At 31.0% G+C, this 17,050-nt stretch overlaps 1 protein-coding gene across 1 annotated transcript in view; it reads right to left on the bottom strand.

Moving 5' to 3' along the window:
- The window catches only part of LOC111086161, a 106,953-nt gene that overhangs the window by 61,534 nt on the left and 28,369 nt on the right, over positions 1 to 17,050 (bottom strand). Inside the window, exons 8-13 of the mRNA XM_022387872.1 lie at positions 15,574 to 15,636; positions 13,835 to 13,956; positions 8,196 to 8,297; positions 7,032 to 7,086; positions 2,971 to 3,015; positions 1,045 to 1,082 (exon numbers count right to left, since the gene is read on the bottom strand). Of these exons, the coding sequence (XP_022243580.1) occupies positions 1,045 to 1,082; positions 2,971 to 3,015; positions 7,032 to 7,086; positions 8,196 to 8,297; positions 13,835 to 13,956; positions 15,574 to 15,636 (425 nt within the window). The remainder of the gene's footprint in view (positions 1 to 1,044; positions 1,083 to 2,970; positions 3,016 to 7,031; positions 7,087 to 8,195; positions 8,298 to 13,834; positions 13,957 to 15,573; positions 15,637 to 17,050) is intronic.

Below are 17,050 nucleotides of genomic sequence, written 5' to 3'. Positions count from 1 at the left end.
CAGAAACGTATTTTAACCAACCAATCATAACACGCTATCCACAATTCACTAGAACACTATAAAGACCAAACTACACCACACACACACACCGACCTGAAGACGAAAAGCGGAAGACTTTCGAAATATCGTCCTCTACATTTGTAGGTTTCTACAACAGGCAGTTGCTGTCCATTTGAAAGTTAGATTCATCTTTACACATATTTACTTCAAGTTTCTCTGCCTTCAATCTACAAGTTGACAAATGAAAATTATTATTTTCTGCTTGTTTTCAGTAATGATAATCATGTAAGTATACTTGCAAATATACAGAAAACACTTAAAACATATTTCAATTAAAATAACTTTAAATTCTGGATAAAAACTATATTTTAAACAACCCAAAATTTTAGCTAAAAGCTTTTGACAGGGATTATGGAAAGAAGGTTGATATTTGATGTTAGACACATGGCAATATTTCTTATCTTAAATGTCAGGCATATTAGCAATTACAAAAAGATGATGTTAGAGTCTAGTCTTGGCATGTGTATGAGTTTGTGCACTATGAGGCAGAGGTGGGATCTCAAAATCATGTCCAGTCTTGAGAGTAGGTTCAAGATCAAAAGGTTTTGGTTTTAGTTTGTCAGCTATAAGCATGTGAGGTTTCAGTAATGAGAACATTATCTCACATGATAATTTTTTTCCCAAATAAAAAATTAATTACTATTATTTTAACGTTTTTTTGTTGTACCAATATATTGTAGGTTGTTTTATACAGCATTCAAACTGGTAATATTTTGTGTCAAAAACTTTTTAACAATTAAAGATACATTCAAAGTTGTTCTCCAGTAACTTTTCTTTGTAATTAAATAATAAAAGGAATAATGCTAGAAATATCTCTCAAAACATGTATTTTGACTTTTGGGGGAAAAAAAATGTAGCTTGTTTTAGAAAGACATGTAAGCAATTTATTTAAATTTTTTTCCAAAATGTTCTTACTTTTTACAAAAAAGCTTTTACTAAGCTATTGTGAAATGTACATGATTAAAGTTTCATACAATCACTTACCTGGTTACAATAACTGCCATGTGACGAGAGCAAGGGTTCTAAAAATCACACAAATAAATCACAACAGAATAATTATCACTATGTTTCTACCTAAAACTCATATCTCTCAATATTACCTTGTTAATACTTAAGCTGTTAATGGAAGAAAGTTCACAATTCCCATAAAATATGATGAAAATCAAATTTACTCTCTTATAAATTGCTCCAGTAAATTACAATACCCAAAAACAAACCTTGTGCAATTACCAGAATTAAAATATAAAGAAAATTGATTTTATCAAATACTACCTGACTAGATCTAACAAGTTTACTTCCTTAACCCAAGGTGCTAGACCAGAATGAGGCAAGTTACTAAGAATTTTTCCCCAAATCCAATGTGTCAGACCAGAGTGTGACAAATTAACTGTATTCACTCCCTTAGCCCAATGTAACTTATGTGATAACCAGAATTAAAATCAATACTTTCTTTAATAATATTTATAATTTTTCACTACTTCATTTTAAAGCCAGTGGTAAAAAAGAATTAGCTTTCTCAAATATAACCATAAAAGAGTGGGGCAAATTACCAGAATTCACTCTCTTAGCCTAATATATCTGACCAAATTGAAGCAAGTTATCAATATTTATTCCCCAAATCCAATGTGTGAGACTAGAACATAAGAAATTACCAAGATTCAGCCTCTTAGCCTAATATTTCAGACATCAGACCAAAATGAGGCAAATATCAGATCAGAATTAAGCAAATTTAACAGTTTCATAAACTGAAAATGGATTTCTGATAGATAGTTACCTCTTCTCACAAATAGCTTTTCTGCCCATATACTGCTATCTATGGGCATAAATTGTTTCTCGCCACTAGCCTTGATACTCCCACCTACCCTCACATGTATTCATGTGAGTCACCTGTATGCTATCATGCAGCAACCCTCCACCAATATGAGTATGACAACTCCTATCATCACTAGCCTCCTCTCTTCTGTGCAGCTTGTAATCATTTTGAGATTGGGCAGTACATACAAAACCTACACTGGAAGTGGGGAGGTCAGGTAGGAAATGTGAGAGGAGGAAAGTATATATTGAAAAGAAATTTTCAGTTTAGGAAAATGGTAACTTCTGGTACGATATCTTACCTCCTCTCACAAATAGCTAGAATCCTACATTGAGTTGGCAGAGGGTCTGGTGAGTAGATGATCCCCCTTTAGAAAGTGCCCAAAGGAAGACCATGGGGCATGCAACACCCCTGTGGGAGACTGTACTACTTCTGAGTCAGGTATACTCTTTGCTCATGTGAAAATGTGTTGCAATAAGGGCAGAAACAAAGGAGGAACCTCCCTTGCATCATCACGTGTGCACATCCAGGGGACAGTAGGAAGGTGGACAGCAAAGTGGCTATACATTAAAAATAAGTGTTTTTCTGTAGGGGTTAGCCTGTTGGGAAGTCAAGAAATGACAAAATATACATTTATAGCTACTAGTAAAGCATAAAATAAGTATATTAACAGTAAGGCCACAGCTGAGACAATTCACGACAATACTGTAACTCTACAGTTCATACAACTATAGTAATTGGAGTTGTTAAAAAGTGACCTACTTGCAAACACTAATAGAGTACTCACCCAGTGTGTGACAGGTCTCTTTTTAAAATCCAATCTGAGGATGATATATATATATATATATACTAGTAAAAATACATTCTCACATTGATACTCATCAACAGGGAGCAAAGTAGTGGTACAAAATGCAAAAATGCCCATAAAGACTGCAAAAATGAAAATTTTTATGTACCCCTGCATGGACCTAATGAATGTCCATACCAATTTTGGTGAAAATCAATCCAGACAGTAATATTATATTATATTTATATAGATATATATATACTGTAAAAACACAATGCCATACAATAAAGAAAACAATTACAATTCTTACCTGGAACAGCTTGGGTTTCTGAAATTCACTGTTTTTTATAGGATTCTGCACCAAGAAACAATAATGTAAAGACAGCTTTATATTAAAACAATACCACTCATTCTATTAATTAAAAATTATTTTAATTATCATATATTTCAAACTGCATAAAAAGTCAGGAATCAATTTACTGTGTCATTTCTGTTTCAGATCTAAACTTTTTTATTGTTCTTGTTGGCTCTCCTAATAAACTTCATGTTGCAAGCCTTCTAATCCCACAAACCAGTCTTCAGGAACATCCTCCATACGATACAGTTTCTATTAACCTGTGATAAGTTCTACTTCCTGCTCTGACACTACAAGTTTCAGTTTCTGTGCTAGGTGCCTGAAGTTTTCACACCCATTTTTTCTTCTGAAGAAATGGGTGCAGATATGCTAAGTCTTTGTAGATTTCATTGTCTAGAGGTGCATGTGAGTGTAAGAAATTTGTAATGATCATGACGAACTGTTTCATGTATAATACAGGTATATTCTGTTGGTCAAATTTTAGCCTTGACCCTTCTTGTTGAGTCTCCTATTTCCATGTCACTACAGAACAAATGATTCTCTGTCTTGTAGTCTACAGTCTATAGGCCTTTCATTCTTTTTTCACCAATAACACCTTATTTCAGAAATATTTTCATTATGTTTGACACAAGCTCTGTGAGTTCATTATCCAGAACTTTTGTAGCAGACTACCAATGACACAACAAACTTCAGCTCAACCAACAAAGTATCGTCTTTAACAACCAAGCACATTTTCAGGTATCTTTCATTTTTGGAGAATGGATGTTCTGTGCTGTCGTTCCTGGCCTTTTATGAAAGCATTTTTAGGATATTTTTTCTTTATGGTATTGCATTTCTCAATAATTTGCTCCAGTGTTGGTACCAAGGTCAGCCATCTGCTAATCATATCTCAAGAACAGGCAAGGATCCAAGTTAATTTCCAGTTCAATACGTTGGAAATTTTCTATTTTGCATGGAATCGTTTTGAAAAATCTATGGAGATTGCAGCTAATATCTTCAAATCATGTTCTGTATACATCCAGGCCAGCTTTGAATGCATTATGTATAACATTAACTCAAGAATTGTAGGAGATGAAAGGTAGAAGACCTTCACAGCCATCAGGGCATTATTGATTTTATTCAAAATGGTTTTGTTGACATTATAGCAATTACTTAATACACTTATAAAAAGCCTCAAAAGGATGGTTATATCTTCCTTTAAGAAATGCATGATTTGTTATGCTATTTGTTTAATTATGTTTGTTAATTATGTTATGACCAAAATGGAAAGACAGAAGCATCTTCTGGTAACTTGGTTGTCTGTTTCTGCCCAATATCTAATAAGAACTTTTAACTGTTTCGTACCTTGATCAGTAGCAATTTTATCATACAATATGGTGTATCTTGAAATCTACCTCTCATCCGTAACCCTTCAAAACTTATACAAATATAAAAAAGTTAAAAATAAGTTTACTGAGGAGTGTAAAATATAACAAAAACATCATAAACATATTATACATACATTTCATCACAATAAGAACTCTAATCCTGGTCTTACAATTTGCCCTTGTCTATGGTTACTGATAAGAGATGAAATCCTCTGAAACTGGTACAACTCAGGGACAAGTGGTGAAATGATAAGAGATTGTACTTCATGTTTGATTTTATTGTACCTTACAGAAAAGCTAGCTATCATCATAATAAGAAGCTTATGAAAAGTTATTGCTCATAACATTCATTGCCTATAATGTTTGTGCTTCTCTGACTTTATTTTGCTAGGTTTGTTAGAAGATGGATAATTTGGCAGGCCATGTGGATCTGGGATGTATAATCTGAGGAACTGCTTGTGATGGTGTATTCTGGTTGTGCCATTCCTCTTTTCTGCTGTTTAAGTTGTTGCCTAGGGTTGATTGAGAGTCGCCAAAATGAATCTTAGTCTTTTCTACTTGTGTGGATCCTTGACTGTGCTGTTTCAACTGGAAGAGCACAGAGTTTTAAATTGAAAACTTTTTGTAGCAAAGCATGTAAAAAAATCTCCAATTGTTATATTTCTGACATCACAGATCAATTTAGTGTCCATCAATGTCTTCCTTGTTCAATCGAATCTTAAAATGTACACTTCATGTGGTATGGCATGATAATTCTCTGGTGAAAAACTGTACCTGCTTAAAGATATAAAGGTTTGGGAAGCACATGTATCCAACTTACTGGCAATGATAACACACTTGCCCCAACTGAAAAAAATATTTAAAAAACACAACCTCAAAGAAAGGCTAGCAAGTTTAATTTCAGATATCCTGGTAAATTTTAGCAATGACCTATTCTTAATGATACTAAATACTAGAGTAGTAGTAGTGAAATGTATCAATGTAAGCACACAAATTAAGGCATACAAATATGATGTACCACAACTCTCATGACTCATCACCTGCTAATGAGCACACAAAATTGTCCTTAATTTTAGAGAGAGTGCAAAAAAGTGTAAAAAACAGTTAAATTGTGTGATAGGGTATCAAATAGTTTCTAAGTTATTATTCAATACTTTTATTATTTTGTGTATAGTTAGTTTTAGGTATTGTTTAGCTTAGTCAACTTTTTGACCAGCGTTCACATGCATGTAGTTTCAAGACAGACATTTCAAGTTCCACAGCTCTGGAATGCAAGCTAAAACTATTTAATTTCCTAACAAATCTTCTGATAAAATATATAACAATAACAACATAAATGGAAGTTGCACAACTGGACTACAAATGATACTTAAAAGGGAATAAAAATAGGAAAACCACAGTAAACGGAACAAACTGTCAGAAGTCTGATATTAGAGAAACTAGTTTCAACACATCGTGCATCTTCTTCAGTCTCATGTTATCTAATATCAGATTTTTGACAGTTTGTTCCATTTACTGTGGTTTTTCACTAATTGCTATACACAATATTGTGTTCTTTTATTATAAATAAAAAATAAGAGTTCTGCCTAATTTAATTTTTGTATAATGTGACAAATACATTTAGTAGTAATTAAGTTGTTCTAGAAAATTCTTACAGTTTTAGCAAAAGTGTTTTTCTGAACCAAGTGTAGCAAAAATGAGCAGAACACAGAATTCTGCCTCATACAACTTTCACATGAGCATATAAAGGAATTTTTTGGTCATAAATCATAGTTATTGCAATGCAATAAAACAAATCAGACTATAGGTGCAACAAATCAAGGAAATCAGACATTTAAAAGTTAAATCCATGTCATTTTGGATATTTATAAATTAATTATTTTCTCTTGTTTATTCTTATAATTAAGTATTATTTCAGTGGTTTCTATACAGTTGAAATTGAAATGCATTATCGAAACAATGATGCTTAGTTAAACAAGCATAACTTTTATAAAGTTAAAAGTAACCACATTCAACCATCTATTTTACAAGCTGATTACCCACACAACGTAGCTTAACTATTATAAGTAATTAAATATTGCTTTCTTATAGTCAGTTACTTATTTAAGATACATACTTGCTGGAAAATTCAAAACTTCCATATCACACTAAGTCTTTAAATTTATGAAATGCAGTTACATCATTGTAATGCTAATTTTTTGGGCTATAAGTTCATCTTGATGAATTAACAATTGAATAGGAAGTATGACAGCAAAGTTAATAAACAGAACAAGACACATAAATCTCCCATCAATATCTATTCGAACAAGACATTACAGAGGGATGTCCGGTAAAATATTGTTTGTTTTAGAATTTTCTTCATGTACAGTTACACAAAGGCTATATGCACATAGCCATCCCTAATTCTGAACTGAAAGATAAGAGGGAAGGCAGCTAGTCAACAGCATTCATTGATAACTATTTACACCTGTCTGATCAAATAGTGGGATTTGACCACTCTTATAGCACATCCATGATTCCAAAGTCCAGAGTTCACTTTTCAAAAATTGGTGAGCAAACACTAAATTCTCAAATTAATTTTTTATATTACAAACTTGGATGTATCATGTTTAACTTGATATCTAATAAACTAAAGAAACTTCTACTTACTCTATCTTCATCATCGTTAACCAATGCCCATCTGTTAATGAATATGTTGGTATCACTAGAAAAAATAAACTTGTGTCAGTGTAAATGTGAATTATCTTAACTAATTAAGATAATTAATTAAAAATTAAGGGGATAATAAAACATGTGATCAGCAGTAAAATTGTTTCTGATTGATAAAATATAAACATTTTAATTAATTACAATTAATTAATTAACTGTAATATTTAACTTCTGAACAACAATCATAATTTATGTCGCCTCACATACAGTAAGTAAAACTAAACTAAGAGGTAAATAGGATTTACTGTTGTGGTGTATAATGCTTATGTTGGAGAAACATGATTCAGTAGTTACTGTTTAATAGGTATAATATTATATCACAATACGGTCGATAATAATTTTAACAATATTAGTGTTTCCAATAGGTGGTCTCATTTTTTTTTCTTTATTCCTGAGAAAACAGGCTCAGTCTAACTGTTAAAAGCATTAGAGTTTCATCATTTTCACAATATGCCTAATAAGTGAGTGATATAAATAAAATTTATATTTTGTAATCCAACTGGCCTGAGCTTTGATACTGAGCAGTAGGTCTTGTCACTACTGGCATTCAATGGAGAAAGTATGGCTGAAATACTATTGTAAACTCTTCTTAATATTGGAAACTCATCTTAGTCCACTAAAGAAAGCTATGATTAAAATTATTATCAGTCTTAATGTGCTGAAATATCAGAGTTAATACCTACTGAAAGATTAATATAGTAGTAAATGTAGCAGTCATATATATTAATATCAACTTGAAATCAGAGCAAGATATATACTTAGAGCAAAACTAAAAATCAGCCTGTTTTTATTTTCATAAGATATAACAAACCAGGAAATGTGTGCTTTAAAAATTTTTCAAAGAAATTACCATCCTTTCAAATTATTCTTTCAACCATGAGAGTACAAAAATCTGTATTTTCATAAAGAATTTCCGTCTCCAAAAGGAACATTATTACTAACTGTGTTAGATGTCTTCAGTTAGGTTTAAAAAATTAAATAGTAAGAATTTAATAAAGAAATTAACTAGATCATCTTTAAAAACATGGGTAACATTTTTTCATATATTGTACACAGTACATTTGTAATCCGTCTTTCTCTTAAAGACACAAACTACTAACATACGCTATAAAGCAGTTATAAAAGGCTATAGGCTCATCATATGTCAAACGCAAATGCACTTGAATGTCTTTCTCTTCCTTTAAGCTGATTGGCAATTTCCAGCAACTGGAATATATAAAAAAAGGAAAATTATAAACAGTGTACATAAATGCTTACAAGTTAGTTCAACTTGTGATATGTCAAATATAACAAATGTTACTTTTCATTTTAGTTTAGAAAGGTTAATATTCTTTGTTCAAACATTTTTCGTACCTTAGCTAGTTATACATTATCCAGGTTAATTCTCCTTTTAGTGTGTTGTTGAAATATCTAAAGAAGGTGTGGGTGGATAATTTCTTGGACTTACATTAATGTGTTCTGTAATGAAGAGGTTTAGTAATACCTGGAGTTTATATATTCTTTATTTTTAATAATTTTATTTTGAGTTTACTTACTGATTAACTATATTTTATTACAAGTTACAGCTTTTACAGTATGTAAGATATGTATTTAGAACAGGTACGATGTTTCGATCACTGGTGCGATCCTTCTCAAGTACACAACTTTTAAAGATAAAGAACGATTTAGTATTTAAATCAACATTCCGGATTTTCTTATGAAATAACACAACAGCAGAGTAGTATGGCAGTAGCAAGCTCTGAGCTTCTTATTTTTGTTTATGGGACATGAATGACAAGAAATGACCCTTTTGTAATACACACACACACATATATGTAGTAGTTATTTCTCCAAGTTTAGACTAGACTTCCTACAGGCTTCTATTTGGTAGAGAACTCTCAACCGCTAGAGAGCAGTGTTGTCTCTCTTATTGTGCACGCCTGAATTAAGTTGTGTTTAACTGTTCCTTATGTGTGTGTCAAGTTAATAAACAGTATGTTTGTATTACTGTAAACTTAAATATCCACTTTGTTTCAACTCAGTCACACTTGGAATTCAGATTAATTCTACAATATTTATTCTGTTGAACTTCTAGTTAGAACAGTTACTATTCTTACCCAAAGGTTATCAGAGTATCTAAGAATATCACAAACTCATGAATATTTTCCGTTAACAACTTGTACAATTTTTATCTTAAAAATAAAAATGATTATTGAATATATGTAAATAAGTATTTCAGGTAAATTTATATGATTCTACAGTATATCTTGTAAGACACATGTTGCCCCTGATTACAATTGTTTCCTGAACAATTAAACAAACAGGAGAAAAATGTTTTACTGGTAAAATTTCATAAACAGGTTCAGATAAATTCAACCAAAAAACATATAAAGCAAAATACTGACTACAGTTCATAGTTACCAGCTTCATTCCTTGGCAAACAATTGTGCCACCACTTTTTGACTGGTTCAATAAGTTGTATTTCATAGTTCAACTATGACTAAAGATTCTGCCAACTATGCCAATGTTAAATTAGAAACATTTGACATACACACTAAGAAAATAGAGTGCTGAAACATATTAAATTTTTAATTTCAGGCAAGTGAATGACTTTATAGAACAGATGATAAATATATTAATTTAGAAATAACCATAATTAGTTTCTTCTTACTCTGTGCAATTTTTTTGATAATTAATCTCTCAGATCAGCTGCTTAACCATATTCGTTTTATCAGTAAAATATTATTTAATAACTATGTGCTAGGTCATCACAATGAAACAGTTAATCTTATGGTACAGTATGATTGAATTACACAATTATATGAGTTAAGAATGCAGAATGAAGTATAGGATAATAAACATAGCATAAAATATACTTTAAAGTTTTCAATGATACAAAAACATTGAACTTGGAAGTTACAAACTTTCAAAGTACAAATATTCTACAAAGTTATGTTACAGTATTTACCATCACTAAACAGAAAATACAACAGAATTTGCCCTACATTACACAACATGTAGACAGAGCTCATAAGCCCACTAGCATTTTTTACAGACAAGGTTTCTCCACTATATTTTGAACATCAAATTCATTCAATTTTTGCAGAAAGTTCAACAGTCTTTTTGCTAACAAATTTTACTGAATATTAGAACTTTGTTACAAATTTCATGTCTATGATTTAATATCTTAGAAATTATTCAAGGTAATACTGAACCATTATATCATATTGACCACCATTAGTTTGACCTCCCATAAATGTAAGCTGTTACTATAGACAGTTAATACAAACTATATAAGCTTCCTATATAGGATTAAACTACATCATTAGTTAAGTTACATTGTTTTTGCTAATTATTTTGTCATATTTACTTTTATTCATACATTCTTTTCCAAGTCTTATTATTCTTATTGAACTTTCTTTAATCTTATTGCATATATTTTTGACTGTTATTAAATTTATTTATGACTTCCTACTGCCTACTTCATGTCTTGTTAAGTAACGGAGGTTAAGTCAAAGTTAGATTAACGTTAGACACAACTCATAGTATGTTAAATTTAGTATATAGTTTTTCTTTTAATTTTGTTTTACATGATTATATTTCAATTACAGTACCAAAATGATAATAAACTAGGTGAACTCCAGGTAACCAAACAGACAAAACTTTATTTAAACAACATACACTGTAATAAAGAGATACAAACTACAAAGCAATTTTCAGTATGATTGAAGTTTTAGAGAATAAGGTTTCATTAAACTAGCCTAAAAGAACCACAAAAACAGGAGGATTTGTCACATACTGTATTACAGAGCAGTACCTGTATTTTTCTACTTTTGACTGAGCATTTGTACAAAAAAGAAAGAAAAAAAAGAGAGAGACTGGATATAATCAAAGATTAGGTTAAACATTTGGACAAGTGCTCTTCAACTAAAGAGTGAGAGTTTAGCTAAACCTAATTTCTACAAGTCTAGCAATATCTGTAATCTCTCTGGAATCTATCTAAATCTGTGTATCAGAAATTCAGAGTTTATCTCAAAAGGATGTCTCTTTTGAACAAAAAATCTATAATCATCATTAAACTTTGTAGTGCAAGTCTTCATTATAATCTGGAATATCATAAAACTTTGTAGTGAAAGTCTCTTTGATAATCTGGAATATCTAAAAACTTTCTAGTGTTTACGATAATCTGGAATATCTTAAAACTTTGTAGTGTAAGTCTCTATGATAATCTGGAATATCTTAAACTTTGTAGTGTAAGTCTATGATAATCTGAAATATCTTAAACCTTTGTAGTGTCTATGATAATCTGGAATATCATAAAACTTTGTAATGTAGGTCTCTATGATAACCTGAAATATCTTAAAACTTTGTAGTGTAAGTCTCTATGATAATCTGGTATATCTTAAACCTTTGTAGTGTCTATGATAATCTGGATTATCATAAAACTTTGTAATGTAGGTCTCTATAATAGTCTGGTATATCTTAAAATAAAATCTATTTCAGGAGTCTAACAAAAGTATGTCTTAAAAAAAAAGAAGAAAATATAACAAAGTTCTCTCGCCACAGGTGCATGCATCATCCATGTGACTGAGGGCCACTCTCATGTCAACAATGGATATCACATGGATCACTGCTAGGGTAGACCACTGTTTCTATCCATAGTATCATGTATGCTACATTGGTTTCCTCTAATGAAGTACACACATGATCATCTTGGTGACTTACCCAGTCACATGAATAACAAAGATGAAAGAAACTTAGTAGTTTCCTTAACCAACATTCTATACTAAGAATAAGTCCTGAAATAAACTAAAACTTTGAAAAAAAGCAAACAAACGTAGTAACTAAGGGAGGGGGAGAGTAGAAGATTCATAATATCCCTTGCAATCACACAAAGATACAATATAGGTGTAGTGAGGTAATAACTCAAAATACAAAAATGCTTAAAATACTTCTAAAAATTAGAAAATATGATCAGTGTTTTTGACAAGTATGAGAGGGTTTTTCTTGATATTTAATCAACTATAAAATATAACTGATATAAAAAGTTAATTATTATATTATATTAAAAGTTAGCTTATAATAAACTTTTTTAATTCGTGAACAGTTCAAGTCCCCCCCCGGTCAAAGTATAAGTTAATAGGTCAGTTCTTTAAGAGCCTTAGTAGTGTAACTGGTGATGGCCATACAGCAGGAAAGAACTTACGAACTTACATACTAGCCCCTGGAGAACAATCATTCAACTTGCTTAGTATGCTTTCATGACATATGGTAAGTGCCTAACCCAATAAGTTTAGTCAGGGTTAAAACACACTTACCAAGCATCACTTGACAGTCTGCACTGCCTTTTAAGTCAAACCATCAGAATGAGGATGATGTAGCAAAGTTCAAATCTTCACCACTCCCAACACTTTTACTTTCTACTGATTGTAGATAGTGGAATGTAACCGAGTTTTTAAAATGAAATATTAGTGTACAGTATTCCATATAATAAATAAATTCCATGTGATATACATTCAACTCATAGTGCCTTACCAACGAAACACATCATTTTCTCAGATATGCTCCCAACAAGCTGAAGAAGTAGATAAGACTTAAAAATAAGAATTACACTTTGAAACATAAAACTATTTCAGATCAAAACAATTTGCTTTATTTCTAATACACACATAAGAAATTAATGATTAAAAAAATGTTAATTACAATACTGAAGTTCATCATGGATCCTTTTATTGCAAAAACTAATTAAAGAAGGCACCGAAAAATCAACAGAACATGAATGTGACATTTGCATCTTCACATTCACATTTCACAGTAGAAAAAATTTCAAAACTAAAAAGGAGATTAAAATATTATTTCAAATATCCAGAGCTGTCTTCCACTTTCTTTGGTATAGATGAACCAAGAATTTTTTAAGAACAAAAATAATTATTGAAGTCACTTCAGATACCAAAAGAATTATGTAACTGGTGCAAGTATGTTATGTATATTTTTTCTTTTATTATTCAACAGTCATTTTAATGCTGCTAAAAATGAAGTCACGAACAAGGTAGAAATTCCTCCAACTGATTTTGTTACTAAAAGAACTACAGTTTATGAAAATCATTCAAACCAGTTATCTAAAAATAATTGTTTTTTTTTTAAAGTTGTATTTGCATAGTTAACTCTGAACCTCATTTACTGATCTCTGTTTAATTTCAATAAAAAATACATCCTACAAAATTGAAATCTGAAATAAGTGACTATCTAAATTAGTTATTATTTCTTCATAATACACCTCATTCCTTAACCATAATCTGCAAATACCATGAAATACTGTTTGTTTTACCTGAATGACCTATAAAATGTTATTTGGAATAAATGCAGTGATTAAGTCACAACTAATCAAATATGTCTGAGAAGACCAGAATAATCACACCGAGAAGTTGAATAAAAATTAGCCAACTTTAGCATTGTAGATTTACTGTTGTCCCACTGGGGGACTTATGAATATGTCTTTAGTTTATCAATAAAACAGGGGGTTCTGGTTTCATCACATCATAATAATTAGTGTGTGTATATTCTGAAACAGTGTGCTTAAGTATATATATATACACACACACACACACATATATATATAAAATTAAGCCATACATATTTTAATGAAAAGTAGCAAGAAAAACTGTTGTGAACAAAAATAATAAATTACTTGGCGTTATAATAATGTTCTTTGAAGAAAGAAAACAATTAGATTTTATTAGGTGCTTGATAACATTAATACTTACCAGCAATCATGATCAAACTCTATTCTCCCCAAATCTTGATAATAATCCATATGTCCATATGTTCTTTTCATTAGTTTGGGGTGAATCCCTTGGTTGAAGAAAAGCTTTGCCAGGTAACAATACTATAATCAGACAAAAAAATAAATCAACATTTCTAAGAATAAGTGAAAGAAATAATGCAGTTTAGATTATATGAAAATCTGAGTTCAGTGTTTAATCAGAGAAAGAATTCTGCCCGTACTCACCAAAACTCAGTAGCAGTATTGCAATTTAACTGTGTTTATTATTTCCTCAGCTCAGGTTTCAGCCCACACCTGTAATACACCAGGTGAGTACTCTACCAACTGAGCTAAAGGGTCAAATGACAAAGGCATCCTAATAAGGCTATTTTTAACAACTCAAATAATTACAATTTTACTCTCTCAGTGACAAGGCCCATCCTCAGATTGTACCTCAGAATCATGGAATGACCACTAGTAAGCAAAAGTTTCTCTTGGTGTAACTTCAATAATATTACTACTTTTTCAGCTCAGAATTGAACCTGAGACCTCTTGTAAACCCGATGAGTAACCTACCAACTAAGCTAATGTGTTAAATTCCTAGCACTTCCTAGTATGGCTTTTTTATTATAATTTATACTACCAATATCACCATCACAAACAAGGTCAAACTTTGAGCATCAATGTGGTAATTATAGTTCTTTTTATAACTTCCTTGGCATGAAATCAAACTCTAGACCTGTTACATGCCAGGCAAGCTTTCTAACAAGTGAGCTAAAGGATTAACCCACTACCACATCCTAGTAAGGCAATTTTTAACAATTCAATCCACCACTCTAGTAATTCTTGGAATTCCAAGTGGAATACTGTTTATTTTTTAGAAGCCAGTACCAAATTATTAATCTGAGTATTTATGAGCAGTTCAACTTGAATAGTGCATGAAAAGGTGCTGTTAACTGTCAGAAAACTCAATATACCATAAAATATAAGGACATGTCTAGAAAATGATGAATACCCATTCTACTTTAAGGAGAATTTCTCCAATGTGTTTAATAAATATATTAGATACAGGAAAAGTGAAAAAAATAAGACTTCATATAGTGGTAGATTGCACATTATATGTATGGTGTTTTGAAATGTCTTTTACTCACACAGTAATTCTATGTTTATACAGGAATTTCAAGACTATGCTGCATTGGTGTTACCAATCTATTCTTGTGAATTATTCAGCCAGACTTACTGTTTAAAACACTAAAAATTACATTTGAAGCCCAATCTATCAATCGATTTATCTCTTGTTCAAAAACAGCTGATTTCATATTCTTGTTCCTTGGTAGGTCAGCAGTATGTTTACTGACTTGCATCACTAAATTTCAGGGTTTGATTCCCCTCGGTGAACAGAGCACAAATAGCCTACTGTGTAGTTTGTAGTAAAGCAATAACAGCTTTTTTGTCTGAGAGCTTATAAGGCTAAGGCTAAAAATTGTACTTCAATACACATGATGGGCAGAGTACAGATAGTTCATTATGTAGTTTTCTGCTTAACAAAAAAAAAAACCCAACAAAATTCATGTTGTTGCTACAGGTGATTATATGCTTTAATTAAACAGTAGCCAACATAAACTTATAACAGTTCACAACAAAGTTTAAAACAGTTTGATTAAAAGGAATTACGTATGTAGAACATTATATTTCAACAAGTACTTGTATAATTTCTTATACATTAAGTTTCACTCTTACTTTTTCTTTTTGCTGTTGACCTAAATGCCTTTTCAACTGATTCACAATCCAAATTTTCATTATCTGCAAAATGGAGAAGAAATTTTTAGATATTTAAAAAACCCTAACTTACCATAATAAAAAAGGATGATTATGTACAACATAAAATCAGCAATATAAAGAACCTTTATTTATGTATAAAAAATAGTTAGGTGAGCATCAATAGGAATTATGTTTTCAGGTAAGGAAAATGTTAACTTTTACAGATGTAATGATGGAAATAGTCAGAAATTCCACCCTTTCATAACCAGTTTAGAATATATCTTCAGTCAGACATATTCAAGCGAAGTTTTACAAATTTTCACGCAGATGTTCTGCACGTATTATGACATTCTTATTAAACAAATGTTGCAAGGTTGTAAATATGTACTAATTCTTTCACTTAAGTACAATTTCATTTGCCAACAGTCAGAAATTCGTATTAATGAGATGAACTTAATTAAGTGGAAGGGATGAAATTATCTTGATCATATATACTATACAAAGACTGAAGTAATCTTAATTAAATTTACCAGAAAAGACTGACTAGAATAATGATAATAAATACATGCTAAATTCATGCACTTAGTAAAAGAAGTAAGCAAGAAGAAGAAAAATAAATAACACATGCAGGCTAGATATCATCATACTGTAGAAGAAGAAAGAAACATACACCTAGTGAATATGAACAAAGATCTAGTACAAGAATTTCTAAGGACACAAGTAACTTATACATGTTAGGAATATATATACCTCCAGAAAATTACACTTTGTGGTAGTATGATGCCAGAAAGATGTACAAAAACCTTTAAAAAATTACATTAAAAATAACTAACTAACCATAAGTTCAGTTGGGTGAAACTGGATAATGTTTCACTTGACATCACTAATTGAAATTACACAATACCATGTCAGAACATTGAGTGATGAAATGTAAGCATTTGGCTACATAAAAGTAATCAAAAAGGTGTGATACATATATATATTTATGAATATAGATGGAAAGATCTTAATAGAAAATAAAGGCTAAAAATGTGTCAGATGTTTGACCTTAGTCAATGTACAAATAAGAAAAGTGCATGTAGAACAAAGTACCATTTAGAAGGACTATCTTTGATGACAATGAATGTAAGTGATATAACAGTGAGTTAATTCTTATGAGAAAGATCCTACATTCTCTAGAAGAACAGTCCAGCCCTTATTCAGACAGAACATCCTGATAATTAGCCAATTTCATCCAGCTCACTCCCACATACTATAAAGCAACAAAAACATATAAAAGCTTGGTTAATAATACAGTAAGTAAACTCACCCATTATCCATAGCCACTATACTCTGCAGTTTTACCTTATGGCAAAAGAGAGGGCATAACCCTCTGCTGGCCTGCCAGCCCTACTGGCTGGAATGAAAAGACAGTGGAAAATAAAACAAAAGTGGGATATAGAATTTGTTTGTTTGT

This window comes from Limulus polyphemus, unplaced genomic scaffold (genome assembly GCF_000517525.1).
Source record: "Limulus polyphemus unplaced genomic scaffold, Limulus_polyphemus-2.1.2 Scaffold887, whole genome shotgun sequence".
In the NCBI taxonomy this organism is placed as follows: Eukaryota; Metazoa; Arthropoda; class Merostomata; order Xiphosura; family Limulidae; genus Limulus; species Limulus polyphemus.
Note: the sequence above shows the minus strand (reverse complement) of the source record. Positions and strands in the feature narration are given on the sequence as shown.